The sequence below is a fragment of the Podarcis gaigeae genome (genome assembly GCF_964106915.1).
Source record: "Podarcis gaigeae genome assembly, chromosome: 10".
In the NCBI taxonomy this organism is placed as follows: Eukaryota; Metazoa; Chordata; class Lepidosauria; order Squamata; family Lacertidae; genus Podarcis; species Podarcis gaigeae.
In genome coordinates this window covers 23720773-23735701 of record NC_139686.1, presented here as the reverse complement: position 1 = coordinate 23735701, position 14929 = coordinate 23720773, and the positions used below count along the sequence as shown (strand labels likewise).

The 14929-nt window shown below is 40.5% G+C and overlaps 2 protein-coding genes across 6 annotated transcripts in view; both read left to right on the top strand.

Annotated features, from left to right (window-relative positions):
• Positions 1 to 2516, top strand: part of GNPTAB (N-acetylglucosamine-1-phosphate transferase subunits alpha and beta) — a 48222-nt gene extending 45706 nt beyond the window's left edge. For both annotated transcript variants that reach the window (XM_083699861.1, XM_083699862.1), the window contains exon 21: positions 535 to 2516. In XM_083699861.1, the coding sequence (XP_083555987.1) occupies positions 535 to 612 (78 nt within the window). In that variant the 3' untranslated portion in view covers positions 613 to 2516. The remainder of the gene's footprint in view (positions 1 to 534) is intronic.
• A 1625-nt stretch (positions 2517 to 4141) lies between these two features.
• The window catches only part of SYCP3 (synaptonemal complex protein 3), a 12967-nt gene continuing 2179 nt past the window's right edge, over positions 4142 to 14929 (top strand). The window contains exons 1-7 of one of the 4 annotated variants that reach the window (XM_083700908.1): positions 4142 to 4295; positions 7844 to 7987; positions 9632 to 9710; positions 10965 to 10999; positions 12689 to 12806; positions 13649 to 13748; positions 14674 to 14772. In XM_083700908.1, coding sequence (XP_083557034.1) covers positions 7855 to 7987; positions 9632 to 9710; positions 10965 to 10999; positions 12689 to 12806; positions 13649 to 13748; positions 14674 to 14772 — 564 coding nt within the window. In that variant the 5' untranslated portion in view covers positions 4142 to 4295; positions 7844 to 7854. Of the gene's footprint in view, positions 4296 to 4547; positions 4651 to 4700; positions 4854 to 4934; positions 5143 to 7843; positions 7988 to 9631; positions 9711 to 10964; positions 11000 to 12688; positions 12807 to 13648; positions 13749 to 14673; positions 14773 to 14929 lie in introns of those variants that run through there. The other 3 variants (XM_083700907.1, XM_083700906.1, XM_083700909.1) reach the window with 3 other exon arrangements.

The following is a 14929-nucleotide window of genomic DNA, read 5'->3' as shown; positions in this document are numbered from 1 at the left end:
TCAGTTCAATTAAGATCAGATCTTCTTTGCATGGGTGGACATTTAAGGAACAGTGCGCATAAACAGGTGTGGGAGTTAATCTGGCTAAAAAGTTGGGTCCAGGAATAAACACATCACATTCTCAATAATACCAAATATCTATTCTGGAGGGAGGGTGTATGAGGAGGACTGAATCCAGTCTTCTGTTCCTCAAATCTTCCCCTTCTCCAGATAAGTGCTATTGCCAGCAAATTGGTGTGAGATGCACATAAACTCCTGGATCAAGTGAGGAAATGTATACAGGAGCCACTCTTGAACATGCATGTTACTGAGGCATTTATGTGTAAACATATGCTCCCCAGTTTGCCCCCACAAAATGCATTATGTTATGAAGTCTGTTCTGATCTCCAGAGGTGAAATAGTCTGCCATGGAAATAGCTGTGCCAGGCAGAGGCATCCTGGGAAGGAGGGGAATAGACAAGAACAATGTGACTGTTTTGATTTTGCCAAGTATTAATTTGCGCGCACACACAAAAGTGTTCTTTAATTTTTCAGTTAATAGCCTTCAAACGAAAGTTCTTTCCAAGGAGAAGGATTCAAAAAGAAGTTTGCCCTGAAAGAATGAAGGTCTAGAAGACTTCTGTTGTAAATCAGTCTACCTCACATGTGATGAGCATGTACAATGTTTCGTCTCTCAGAAGTGTCTTGATAGTTGTGTGCCGGGCATGAACAGAAGTGTCACCATCCATTACAGCTTTTGTGGCTCTGTGTATGACACCTATGCTACTGAACAGCCAGAGAATTGGGCCCCTAGGAGGATTGGTGAGGTTCTGGATCCAGAAGACCCAAAGCCATCGGTGCCCAACCCTATTTTGTGATTTTAGCACTTGCTACTGCCAGTGCGGGGAAGCTGCTGGTAGTAGCTTTCCATGTAGTTGTCTGAAGCTGGGACCAGTGCAGGCTTGGCAGACAGGCAAATATTCACCATCCTAACCATTGCCCAGCTATCAGCATAAGAGGGGATGTTTTAGGAATGTGCTCTTACAGACTGTGTGAGGAAGGGTTGTGTTGCCAGCTCTCAGATGGTTGCAATTCACAAACATAATTTCCGGAGTGCATTATCCTTTTTTATAAAAAGGGTTACTGAAAGAAACATAGCTGCATTTGTTGCAGTAGCCTTTGCCAACTAAATAATAATGTTGGATATAGAATCTTCTGTTAGATGTGTCCCTGAGCTTGCATCCCAAGGCATTTGATGTGCCATTGACCGTTCAGCCAGTTAACCTTTCCCTCTATGTTTTGAACAGTAAAGCACAGCTGTAAACTTGCCTCTTGAGTACATGGAGGGCGGGATATGAACTGACTCCCACAACACTCCATTGTAACTGCCACATACGCAATTTCTCAGGCCTTGTTATGTTATATATTCCCCATGGTAGCCAGTCCATTGACTATAGGGCTTACCATGTTTGTTGTTCCTCAGGCTCCTGACCTATAGGCTACTTTGAAAGAGCAGGGCAAGAGCTCCACATGGAAAGCATAAGAGAAAATGAGCTTCTGGGGGTTTCTAGGAAAGTCCAGGTATCCCTGTTAACACAAATCCCTGATTGGAATAGCAGCAGCTTGATGTGAGGGTAGTCCTAACGTAGATCTTTTGAGCAGCTGTGCATCCAGCTCTTCATGTGCAAAGGAACAGGATAGTAGCCTTCGCGTCTGTCCCCACCCCTCTTCATTCTGTAAAGTATCTCTAGTTTAAATATAAGGCGGATTCATCTATAGAATGAAGGATTAGAATGGTGAAGTCCTATTTGCTAGATTGTTCTGCTGCTAGACTATGAAAAAACGGTATTTTAATACATTTGATTCTTTTCTTTGTATAATGCCTTTATTGATCAAAATGTAAACTGCAGCTCAATCTACTCCATTCAGTTTCTAGAAACACTAGTAAGAATTGTACGCCTAATTAAAAAAATTAGGGCTATAAACAAAAGGGGCTTGGCTGCATTATGTGTACAAGCAGTGTATATTTAGCAGCAAAAGTGCCTCTCCATATAAGTTTTCAATACTTTGTATTGTTTTAACGGTATAACTAAGAGCATGACACTCAGCCATTTTTTCATATCAAGCATTCATTTTCAAAAATTCGGACATACAGTAGTCTAGTGATCTGCCCTATTATGTCAAAACAAATCTCAGACCAGGAAAAGAAAAGGGATTTTTGTCCCAAACAGATTATTTTAAAAGAAATGTCTTTAATCATGATATTAACAACTTTTCAGGACTATAATCACCTGAGTAATTATTTTATCATGAAGATGGGGGATTTTCATTGTACATGTGCTGTAAAATATGTGCTTTCTTTTAACAGATGTTTTTGATTTAAAAATGTTATATTGTGTGTGTGTCAAGAAAAATGATCAAGTATTTAATGCTCTGAAAAGTGGTTAAGTATTTTTAAATCAAAAAGGCACCTTATTCTTTATCAAGTGCATACACCTAATTTTTAAATAAATAAATCTAGTTCAACTTCTTTAAAATGCTACTTGTTTTGCCTGTCTTAAAAAGCAAAGCTTCATTTCACAATAAACTTTAAAGCAGCAATTGCATTGTGGCTCTACTCACAACACTGAACTATGTTGTTTTGTGTCCACTGGAGTTCTACTGTGGACAATATTGTCCACCCGCACCCTGGTTTGTGTCTACTATAGTGTGTAGTGACTTCCAAATTAGGAAGACCATGATTAATGCTAACTAGTTTGTGTCCAAATCGAAATCAAACTTGACTTTGGTAAATACAGTTACTCTGTCAAGCAGCTCATTGGTCCAATATTTAGGGTTGGCAAGTAAGAAATTGTAGACTGGGTTCAAGTTCAACTGTACATAGAGAGTTAAACTAAATGTTACACACAGATGCACACCTGACTGTTTTAAAAGAAGAAGAAAAAGTTTGAGGACAGCATCAGTGGGGGACCAGGAATGGGAAAGTAGCAAGGCTAGAGGAGAGTACAGGTATGGAAAGTACAATTTTATTCTATAAACTGAAGCAATCTTCCAATGGATTTATGGTGGTCTTGTCCTATTTTCTGTTCATTTTCTCCCACTTTTCACCTTGTGTTGGCTCAAGCAGTTGTACTTGCAGTGTGAAGTCCCTTTCACTCCTCTCCTGAGTATATGCATTGACCATTTGGAAGGAGCACAGGATTCTACCCACAGATCCTGACTTGCGCATTCAGCAAAAGATGTGAAAGAGTATTTATGCTCAGGAACAGGATGAGCAGGTGCAATCCAGTCCACATGTTTGGTAAAGAATTGGAGATAAAGTGTGAAAAGGATCATCGTTTACACAATGAGAGTTAAGTAGTAGTATGGATTGTACCATTGTGCAGATGGGAGTTTATAAGAAGCAGACTGCTGGAAGCTTTCTCCTGATTGAATAGTATTTTTACTTTCAGTGAGGGTTGTTGTTTTTTCTTAATCATAAAAAAATGGCAGTCTGTAGTGCTACAAGGCGGCTCCTTTTGTTGTTGGCACCCAACTTTCTCGAAAGACAATGTGCATCTCCGGGGGCGAAGTCAAACTGCTGCATTGGCAGCACCAAAGGTGCAAGTGTGTTGGTCCCCACCCTGCACTCATCTCGGGGGCCCTCCAGGCTGATCCAGTATTATGCACATGTTTTTGGCACAACAAAAGTGCATTGCTGGGTTTCTTCTGCTTTATTCCCGCCCCCCCCCCCTTTGCTACTTCCCCAATGCTACCACCTCATTGATATCTGAATGGACTAACGCACAACAAAAGTAGAAAAAAAATTAAGTCAGAACATTTGGGTCCCTTCAGATGTCTTTTTTCATGTCACGTTCATATTGATTGGTGCTCACGATACTTTTGACAGTCACATGCCTTCTCAATACTGTTAGCACCTGCAACTATTGTGGGGTGATTACACTGCTTCATTTCCAATCAGTATCTCTGGTAGCTTCCTGTTTAAAACCCATATTTTTTATATATAGGCGTAGCCAGAATTTATTGTGGGGAGGAGGCTTTATGTTAGGGCAGAACCGAGTTTTCTGTGATGCAGTTGGTCAGTTAAGTTTTTTTCTTTATTTTCTTGATGGGGGGGGCAGTTGCTACGCCCATGTTTTTTATACCACAAATGTTTCTAGTGGGCTGACCATGGGATTGGAAAAAGGGAAAGAGAATAGAGACACTCCTAAAAATAAAATTGCGAGTTTCACTCCGAGAAAATTTTAAGTGAGAAATGCGCAGGCCAGGACTGCCCCTCCTATTAGGCTGAGTGAGGCGGCTGCTACCTGAGGCAGGTAATTGTGTGGGTCATGATATGGCAGGAAATCGTTATTTAACTAATTGTTACCAATGGGGAGAAGTGAGAGACGGACTTGCGGTATTTTGTTTAGAGGGGGGGAAATCGAGTGCAACCTTTAAAAATTATTTATTTATTTATTTTGCCTCAGACGGTGTGCAGCATTACCATAGGCTCTTCTTTTTTTAAAAAAAAAAAGTCGGATACAGCTTCCTGAGGCGGCAGGTGCAGCCGATCCGCTGGAAGAGAAGGAATGGACTGCACCACTTCAGACTGCACGGGGGGGCAGGATCTTTTGGAAGTTTCCCCCTTCATATAAAACTTCCCTGCAAATAGAAAATCGGCCTGGGGGGGTTAGAACGCTTCTGCTTCTGTGCTGGTTTATTATTATTACTATTACTAGGGAAATGTGGCATGTTTTGTTTGAAAGCGTGTACTGTGATACCCCCTCAACCCCTTTCCCGCCGCCTGAAGTTTAATCCGCTTGGGGTTTTTTTTGCGTTTGCGCGTGCAGACGCGAGGCAGGGAGCGAAGGCGGTGGGTGCCTTTTCTTTAGGTCTGACGCAGGTTCCACAGGACGCGATGTTTATTAACTGCATAGAACTTTCTTTGGGCCCGGCCCGGCCCTGTCGTGTTTCTCGTCGCCGCCTCACCTTTCCCTTTCTCTCCCTCTTTCAGGGAGTGAGGAGAAAGAAGGGGGGTGGGAAGCGGCGGTTTGGGAAAGTAGGAAATGCTGCTGGGTGGTTGTAAGAGAGAAATTGGCGGAAGGGGGACAGCTTGAGGTTGGGCTAAAGGGGACCCGGGTGGGGAAGGACAACGGCAGAACCAAAAGGAGGGAACCTGAGGTAATTTAGGCGGGAAACGGGGCGGCCTTGAAGGAAGGCGATCAAGTCACGCGGCTGGTTTGGTGGTTAGAGCGCCAGGCTGGGGGTAAGGAGAGGCCGCGGTTCGAATTCCCGCCCCCAACCACGAAACTGACGGGGGTGTGTGATTTTGAGCCACTCCCCCCCCCCGCCCCACCTCATAGGTCTCTCCCCAGGGATGTTGGCCTGGCACCTTCATTGTACGCCTTTAGGCGCCAGGCAAAAAACGTTCCTTTTTAACCAAGCTTTTGGTTGATCTTAATGACATCCTATGCCCTTTTAAAATAGTTTTTGTTTTTTTGTGTGTGGGTGGGGGTGGTACTGGGTTGCAGTTTTTATTTTTATTAGGTATTTTGTGGTTTTATATATTGATTTTATTCTGTGAACTACCCTGAGACCCCTGGGTATAGGATAGTATATAAATTAATAATAATAAGAGGTCTGGTTGGTTGGTTTTTCTTTATTGAAAGATTTCAGTGGATAACAAAGGTGTATGTAAAACGTCTCTGCTTTCAGTTCATGGAGACTTATCTGCAGGTCAGTTACATTTGGTGTTTTCAGTTCATAGAGTCAGTTACATTTGGTGTGAGACATGGCTATCATAGGCATTGTGAGTTTGAGGGGTAGATTTCCTTCTTTTGTATAGTGGGGGTTTTTTGTGTCAGCGTCATGTGGACAGATTCTCCACCTATCCATTTATTAGTTTGTTGGTGGTGAGAGAGATTGGGGAGCCTAGGGCATGGTTTTATTCATTCATTTGATTGATTGGTTGGTTGGTTGGTTGGTTTATATACTGCCCTGTACCCGGAGGTCTCAGGGCGGTTCACAGAACAAAATCAAAATATAAAACCACAGAATATATAATCAAAATAAAAACAATAACCCTGAAGGTTGGTTGCCTTCGGTTGATTGCAGTGAGGTTGGTTGGGGGGGGAGGTTTGCAGGGCTGTTGTGAATGGGGGGGGGGTAGAATGGGAGGAGAACCCAATCTGCCATGCATGCACTTTGCCTTGGGCTTGAAAGGAAGGTAGAGCAGAAAAGTTTGGTAAGTGAAGAAAAGCGGGAAGAGGTTGTTGGTTGTGCTCTTGTGGCTGAGTGAAGCAGCCTTTGAGGCTGCAATTCTAAAACACACCCAGGTGTGTAAGCGTCGTCGTACAAAGTGGATTGTACTATCGGGAGCTAGAACAAGGTGCTGCAAAATGGGAGGGGAGGAAAGGGGGATGAACAGTATGCTGTCAAACAACAGTAGTATTTTTAGATTATTGAATCCCTAATTGTTTATCTTTGATTGGGGGTTTCTTTCTCCAGTAGCCCAACCACACCTTGAACTTGGTACAAGTAATAATTGGTTAGAAACCATGTACAAAATCTTAGAACTTAACAAATACATAATAGATCTAACAGTGTGTACCAGCAGTCACACCTCAAATGATGTTGAAACACGGAGAAAGTCTCCCTATAGAGCTGAGGGGGGGGGTGACATTTTCAGGCTCAAGGGCCACACTTGCCCTTGGCCAACCCCCTGGGAGATGCATGTCAGCAATATGTGTGGCCGTCTTGCACTTTCACATGCTCACACATACAGGGAGACAATGAACAAACTGTCTCCCCTCCCCAGCTGGTCTGAGGGGGAGGGGGTCACATCTGCATTCATCAAATGATCAGGGAGAAGATGATTTACGTCCCCATCGAGGCATTCAGTTCCATCCACCCCATCACTGTCTGCTTTGGTTTCCTTTCTCCTGCCTCTGCCAAAACTAGAGGGAGCTTGCAATTGGGGTTCAGAATAACTTGTTTGGGGGGACTGGATCAGACCCATGCTGTAAAGATTGAAATATGCAGTCATCTTCATGTAAGAGATGACCACTTAGATATCCTGATTCTACAACATATGTGATTTAAATGTAAAAACAAGTTATTTGAATTGGGCCTGGAAACAAATTGGGAGTCAAAGAACTTCATGTAGCGCAGCTGGTCTAGCAGAATTATTTAAACTTTAATAGCTCATTCAAAAATTGTTCTTGGAAACATTTTACAATAATTATTCACTGTAGCTTACGTAGTCAAATGAGGTTTAACTTCAAAATATGTGAAAGCTTTGTAAAAATATTCTGCAGATGTATTGAATTCTGACTGAATTCGCAATAACAGATACAAGATAAAATAGTACCGTAGATTCTGGCGTATTAGGCAACTGGACGTATTAGACAACCCCCCCCCAAATTGGCAGCTGCAATTTGGGGGTTCGTCTTATAAGCTCAGTCGCCTGATACGCTGGGCAGCTCCGCGCCGGGAGAAAGCTGCCCGGCGCGGAGCCCACTGCTGCTTCCGAAGCAGGGCGGGCTCTGCTCCAGGTGGCTTTCTCCTGGCGCAGAGCTGAGCCAGCCACCATCTGCTTCTGAAGCAGCAGGAGGGTGGGCTCCGCACCAGGAGAAAGCCGCCCAGAGCAGAGCCCGCCGCTGCTGCAGCTTCACAGCCGCCGCAGCGAAGGGCAGGCTCCGCTCTGCACCACCCATACCCGGCGTATAAGATGACCCTCGATTTTTTAACCTCTTTTCCTGGGTTAAAAAGTCGTCTTATATGCCGGAATCTGTGGTATCTTAGTATCTTCTTTTCCCTATCTTAAATTCATACTGTGTGTTATGTGGTGAATTAAACAAAAAATATATATATTTTATGGCAGTTACTCTGATTATGGCACCATCAGGAAGAAAATCTGCAGCAAAAACTGCTAAATTGGCACAGGAAGATCCAATTGTTCATGCCTACGACTTTGAAGAACATACAAAAAAACATCTGAGTGGCTCTGAAGAGGATGTTAGAGAAGGTGTAGTAATCAGTACAAAATGATAAACACATTTTGTTTTGTTGCACTCCTAATACAAATAGAATAAGTCATCCTTTTTCTCACAATAGTATGGGGGGGGGAAACACCCCAAATTCTATCAAATAGGACTGCTGGATAACCTGACTTTTGGCATTTGCCTAAGGCTGTCTTCGCAACAGCAAATTTCTTTGTGAAATGGAAGAAGTTTACTCCTCATCAGATGACCATGCAATTGGCAGAGAAGGATTCAAACCTGCTGCTTCATTCAGCAGGTGAAGTTCTTTCTTGAAAGTGGATTCCACTTGAGGGATTGGGAGGAGATAGTCTGGCATTCTCAGCAGTCAAAGAGAATGGAACATAATGTAGCTTCTCAGCTCTTCGTTGGATCCAGGCTTTTGTACCAGTTGCTCTGATTTCCAGTGCAATCCTAGGGCCAATTTAAAGTGCTGGTGTTGAGCTTTAAAAGCTCTGAATGGCTTAGGCAGGGTTGCCTAAAACTAGGATGGGAAAAAGGTAGATCAGGATCTACTGGCAGATCTCAATAATTGATAAGAATTTCTGATTCCCAGTTATTAAATGGTTAGCATACTGAATTAGGACCTCAGAGACAAGGATTCAGCCACCAACCTCACTCACTTGGGAGGCCTTGGGCAAGTCACCGTCTTTCAGCCTAACAAAGTTGTTGTAAAGGTAAAATGATAATTGGGAAAATGATTTGAGGTCACTGGAGAAAAGCTAGGTATAAATGTAATAATAAAATAAACAACAACAAACTGAGAACCCCCCCTCCAATATACTGTTGAAATGAAGGAAGTGTGTGTAGGCAGGGGTTAACAAGGAGGGTATTCTTTGTGGGGAAGGACCATGAATTTGGTTAATTTCTGGTACTCAAAACAAATTCCTGCATGCAGAAGAATGTAAGAGTAGCCTGCCAGATCAGGTCAATGGCCCATTTAGTCCAGCACTGTATTCTCTCCGTGGCCAACTTAGATGCCTGTGGGTAACCTGCAAGCGGGACTTGAGCTCAAGAGCACTCTCCCCTCCTGTGATTTCCAGCAACTGGTATTCAGAAACATTGCTGTCTCCTTTTTCAATATATGTCTTTGCACCAAGTTCTGGTTGGTGGATCTTGGAATACTAGTTTTAAAAAGCCTGAGATCTGCTTGGATCCATAGCAACTTGCTTGTACCTTAAGATCCGCCTTTGAAGCTCTACTTAGGTGCCTATTTATAATGGAAATAAGACTGGCAAGCTGACAGACAAGGGTATTCTTGCTCATGGCCCCCCAGATGTGGAAGGTGATTTAATGGGACATTACACAGAGCCCATCCCTTCCAGGTTTTAAACAGGCTATTTTTACTGTGGCCTTTATCAGTTAATTTGAGCTGAGTGCAAAACTAATATTTTCACCTAATTTTGGTAATTTTATATTATGCTGGGGTAGTGATGGTCCTCTTGATTTTTAGTTCTCACATATTGTTTTGAGATTTTTGTGGTGTTTTATATGGTTTTAAATGATATTTTATGTAACTTGTAAATTGCTTTTTGAAGAATTTTCATTTAAAAATGGTATATGGGATTTAAAACATTTTAATGTGATACAAATAATTGGTAAACTGCACCTTCTATTTTCCTCCCATAAAGATGAAACTCCAATAATTGATAAACATGGGAAAAAAAGACCTTCACTGACGCCTCGTCCTGTAGTTGAAGATGAAGTTGGGTAAATAGTTTAATATTTATTTTTTGCCATGTAATGTTAAATTATTTTTTACAGTTATAAAGTATCAGTTATGTTTCCAGTGCCTCTTTGTTACAATTATTGTAGCCAGAAAAAATATATATTACTTTTACGTTGTTAAGTCTGGCTACAATCAAGATCTGTTTAAAAAAAACACAGCACGTTTACATAGGAACATAACTAAAAATTTGTTGGCTGTAGATCACAGCTGGATAACCTGTGCCCCTTTAGATGTTGTTAGATCAGGTCCCACCAGCCTCAGCCAGCATGGCAAATAGTCAGGAATAATGGGAATTGTACGCCTACAACATTTGAAGTGGTTAGATACTGGTGTGGATCCAAAGCTTCTCTTTTTCCAAAGTAAGGAGCTTACTCTGATATAAGGTGCTTGCTCTGTTGGAGGAATCCCCTTCCATTGGAGGAAGAGAACCTTTGAATCTAGCCCACTTTAATTAATGAAGGATAATTCAGTTGCCCTCTTCTCAGTAATTATTACAGAATAGAGAGGCAAGGAAGCTCTGAAGTTAACGGAGACTACTAGGGAGCAAGTCCCAATGAACGTTGTGGGATTTCTGAGTAGACATGGAAAGGATTGCACTGTTCTTCACACATTAAGTTACATCCAAACCACCATCAAATCCCCAATAGATCAACTCATAATGTAATAGAAGCCCATGTAAACCATGTTATAAATGTAAACCAATTTCACAGCATAATTCTAAACATAGTTACTCAGAAGTTGGGTGCACTGAATTCTATGAGAAATATTCCACAGTAAATGTGTTTAGGATTGCAGTCTTAAATCTGCTTCAACTGCCATGGCTTCCAAGAATCCTAGGAATGTTAGCATCTCTGACAGAATTTTCAGCAGACTCATTAAGCTTATAATTAAAAATGGCAGCTTTCAACGTAAGATGTTTTAAACTACTGAGTCATAAACAGAAGGTTATGCTCTTTGTTAATTATATATTTATTGATGGGCAAAATCTTGGCAATATAATTTAATGTCTCTATCCTGTTGTGGTTTACATTCCGCCCCCCCCCCTCAGATGTCCCAAAGATTATACCCCTTCACAGTGCTGATTCCCCCCACTCCCTTTGTCACAAGGCTTTTAGTAGTGTTAATTATTGTTGGTCTCTGTTGCAGCTTGCTACCACTTACAAATAATATCTGAAAAATATAAACTAGTTCTCTTAATGCAAAAAGTCATTCTAAAAATATGAATATTTTTATAGGGGAGAAGTACAGAATATGCTGGAAAGATTTGGAGGTATGTTTTAGAAAATACTTACATACTGTCAGTTAATAAAATAGTTATATGGGAGAAGGGTCTTGCCCTTTTATTTCAAAATACAGGATTGTTTCCAAGTAAGTTCTGCTCAGAGTAGACCTAGTGAAATAAATGGATATGGCTAGCTTTAATTTTAATGGCTCTAACCTGGAAACAACTTAGTCGGATATAAACCAGTTTTTAAAATAAATGTTTTCTTTTTAGTCATATGAACAAATTAACAATTTGCATTCCAAACATTATTTCCTGTAGTATGATGACAGGAGTGCAGTGGGATATTGTCATTTGTAGTACTTAATTAGATTGATCAATTGATTACATCAGAGTTGCAATGACTTTGCCAAAGCAGATGTGCCAATGCAAACTTCAAGATTAGGGTGCAGGTTATCCATGCCTGCTCAGAAAAAAATTACTTAGAAATTTCTATGTCTTTGGGTTTCACACTCATGTGAAGCAAATTCTACTAAAATAGACTGGCTAGGTCAAAATGTGATGGAACATGGCCTTCATTAATCTGTTAGACATTACTGGCAAGATTCCATCTTGTCTGTGTCCATATCAGTCGCCTCCATAGCAAGAACCTAGCTCTTCCCCACTTTCTGTAATGAAGGGTGGTAGTTAACAAAGGATGATGCAAAAAGACTTCTTAATTTGTCCCAATGCCTGCTCAAGGATAAGGACTGCAATGCTTCTTTGATCTAATCAACTGACTTTAAAAGTATCCCAATTAACTGAGGAGCAGTTTTTAAAAATAAAAATACATATTTTAATACAAGTGCTTATAAAAGCTACTGTATGGCAAGAAACAGCTTATAATCTCCCTTTGGCATGCTTATTTCTTCTGAAATGATGCCAGCTACAACACATGCACATAATCTAAAAACAAATGTGTTTCTTCCTTCAGCTGTGTTTTTACCCATATGCAGATTTGATTAATCTAGTGACTAAAGTGCATATAACTGATCAACTAATCTTTCTCTAATGAGGTTTCAGTCCTCTTAAGGATACACAGCATGGCTACAGCTTATGCAATTTGAGCATGGGCCACAAGCTTTCTCAAATCCATCTTGAACTTCATGATGTTTTGGAATATGTCTGCAAATCATGGAACATGAATAATACTGTACTTAACAGTGAAGAAAGGCAACTGCTTAACCAATGCTGTATTTTGCTCCTTTGATATTCTACTGTCTCTTATTAGAGTTCTCTCTAAAGTTTTAGCCTCAAAAGGTATCATGTTTTACAAAAGCACCTGCCTAGATTGTTTGGTTATGGGCTTGCTTGAAAGGGCTTCATGTAAGAATCCAAATCTTTGGGCAGACTGGATTGTGCCAGTCAGCTTCCGCTTAGTTTGTGTGTTTATTGTGGGGTGTTAAAAGTGTTGATGACAAAATACTTCACTGATAGATCAACACACTATAAAAGCTGCCATATAAACCCTGTAATTTTAATACAGCTTATACTAGATTCAAAATCAGTTTGAGAAGAGGTCCCTGGATTCATGCATTAATTACTGTAGCCACTACGGTAGCCTAACGCTGCAACAGCCCTCCAGGTGTAGTGTGTGAGACATTCTAGCTTTTTTTTTTTTTTTTTTTTTTGCAAATCTTATAAACCTTTACATATGTTTTAAGATACAATGCCTAATGATTCTTTGTCTTTCTGCAGCGGACATTAACAAAGCTCTTCTGGCTAAAAGGAAAAGATTAGAAATGTACACGAAAGCTTCTCTCAAAACAAGCAACCAGAAAATAGAACACGTTTGGAAAACACAACAAGAGCAAAGGTGGGGGTTATAATTAACACTAACATACATTGCACATTTGTGGCAGAGATTCAACCTGTGGCCCTCAGTCTGATTCCATGTAGGTAGGGAGAGCCAACAGGCAGAAAAGCCAAAATGGATGAAAGCAATAATATATGCAAATGATCAGATCAGACCTGGGAAGAGCAATCTATCTTTCCCTCTCTTAGCAGCATGTTAAACAGGGGAAGAGAGAAATGGGGGTGTCAGAGAGAGGGTGGCCCTGCTCACTATTGGCTCTGTTCCTGCCCATGAGCAGCATGTGGCCTCCCCAACAAGTTGTACCCCTCCCCTGGAAATGTGACACTAAACCAAAAAAGGATTTCCATCCTGGACTTAGTGTCTGAGTTTTGATTGTCTGTCTGGATATGATTTCCTGGTCATTTACTATAGTAAAGGAGTTGGTTCCTAATCAGAATATTTCATTTTAGAAAGCAAATTCTTTAAAATAACATTTAAGTTACATTCTTAAAGGTAAAGGGACCCCTGACCTCTTACACTATTTATTTAGAAGTTCACCTTACTGAACATAATTGGACTTACTTGAAGTAAACATGCATATGATTGCATTGTAAACCTACTTTAGAACAATACTCTTCAATGTTCTATGGTGTGTTTTTTTTCCAAATTAGAAGATGGCCACCTTTCACCTTAGCTGTATTCTCTCATATCTACCAACTCTTCCTTTTTTTAAAGTTTGTGTGACTAACTGAATGTTTTAGGTGCTCCATCTTTCACCGATGCCTTTACAGTTTATAAATCAATGGTATTTCATGTTAACATTCAAAAATGCATTATTTCAGCTTGCAAAATATATATTTTAGGCAGAAGGTCCAACACGAATATTCTCAGCAGTTCCTGCATGTATTTCAACAGTGGGATGCTGATATAAAGAAATCTGAGGAACAGGAAGAAAAATTAATGGTTTGTTTTTCTTAACTTCTTGAATAATAAATGTAAGTGCCTGAGGCTGATATTTCATTCTCCTTATACTGCAGTGTGGAATGTTACCATTCACAAAACAGACAGGTAATATTCAGGGTTGTGTGTAGCCCTAGCTTTAGGAAAACAATATGCTCACCTAGGGTGAAGGAGATCTAAGTAAATTAGCAGAGTCCAAGTGCTGATCAGTAATAACATCTCAGATATTAGGTCAAAAGATAATGTTACGCCATAGTTAGCAGAGCCAATGTTTCTGCACTGTGATCAATTTGTTCCTTAAATAAATATACACTGGATAAGTTTGCAGTGGTAAGCAACAACAATACGTTCAGTGGAAGATAAGCATTCAGTTACTACTATAAGTTGCCCATTGTTTATGGCGGCATATAAATGTAAATAAATAGCAAGTGAAAGCAAGAAAACCTTGCCATTGGAAACAATTTGACATGTAAAAACTATACACCATTTTCTTAGAATTTCTTTCTTTTTTTGTTCATTCACTGACTTGCATGCCCCTGGAAACCCTATATGAATGTACAGCAAAGGCTTAGAAATTAATTTAAGAATATATATACACACACATACACTTATGGTAATAACTGGAAATAAAGGAAACCAACAGCAGGTGGACCTAGAGCAAACTAATTCTAGTTTTGTCCCTAACCTTTTCCTTTCTGAATCCTACACAGGCCAGGGTGCAGCAGCAGCAGTCACTGGCAGAGTTACCCATGGACGGGATGTAGGCAAGGCAGATGGGGCAAACTGAAGTTGGAGAGGCAGTGCCCCATTTGTCCTAGCATACCAGCTTTGGTTATGCTTAGAGTTTACAATTAGTAACAATGTGATAGAGCTTTATTATATGAATATTTATTCCTACATTTATTATAGCCTCTTTTTCCTTCCTTAGAACATGTTTCGGCAACAACAAAAAACTTTCCAACAAGCAAGAATAGTTCAGAGTCAAAGACTGAAAACAATTAAGCAGCTGTATGAGCAATTTTTAAAGGTATATTAAAAAGCAACGATCGTTTGATCAAGTTTGTTATTAAAAGTGCATTGTTATTTTAGTTTACAGTATATTAAAACAAAGTTTGTGTGAGAAGGCAGCTTCCACCACTGGTTTTCTCTTCCCCTTCTTCTACCTACATCTCCCGAAACCTCTT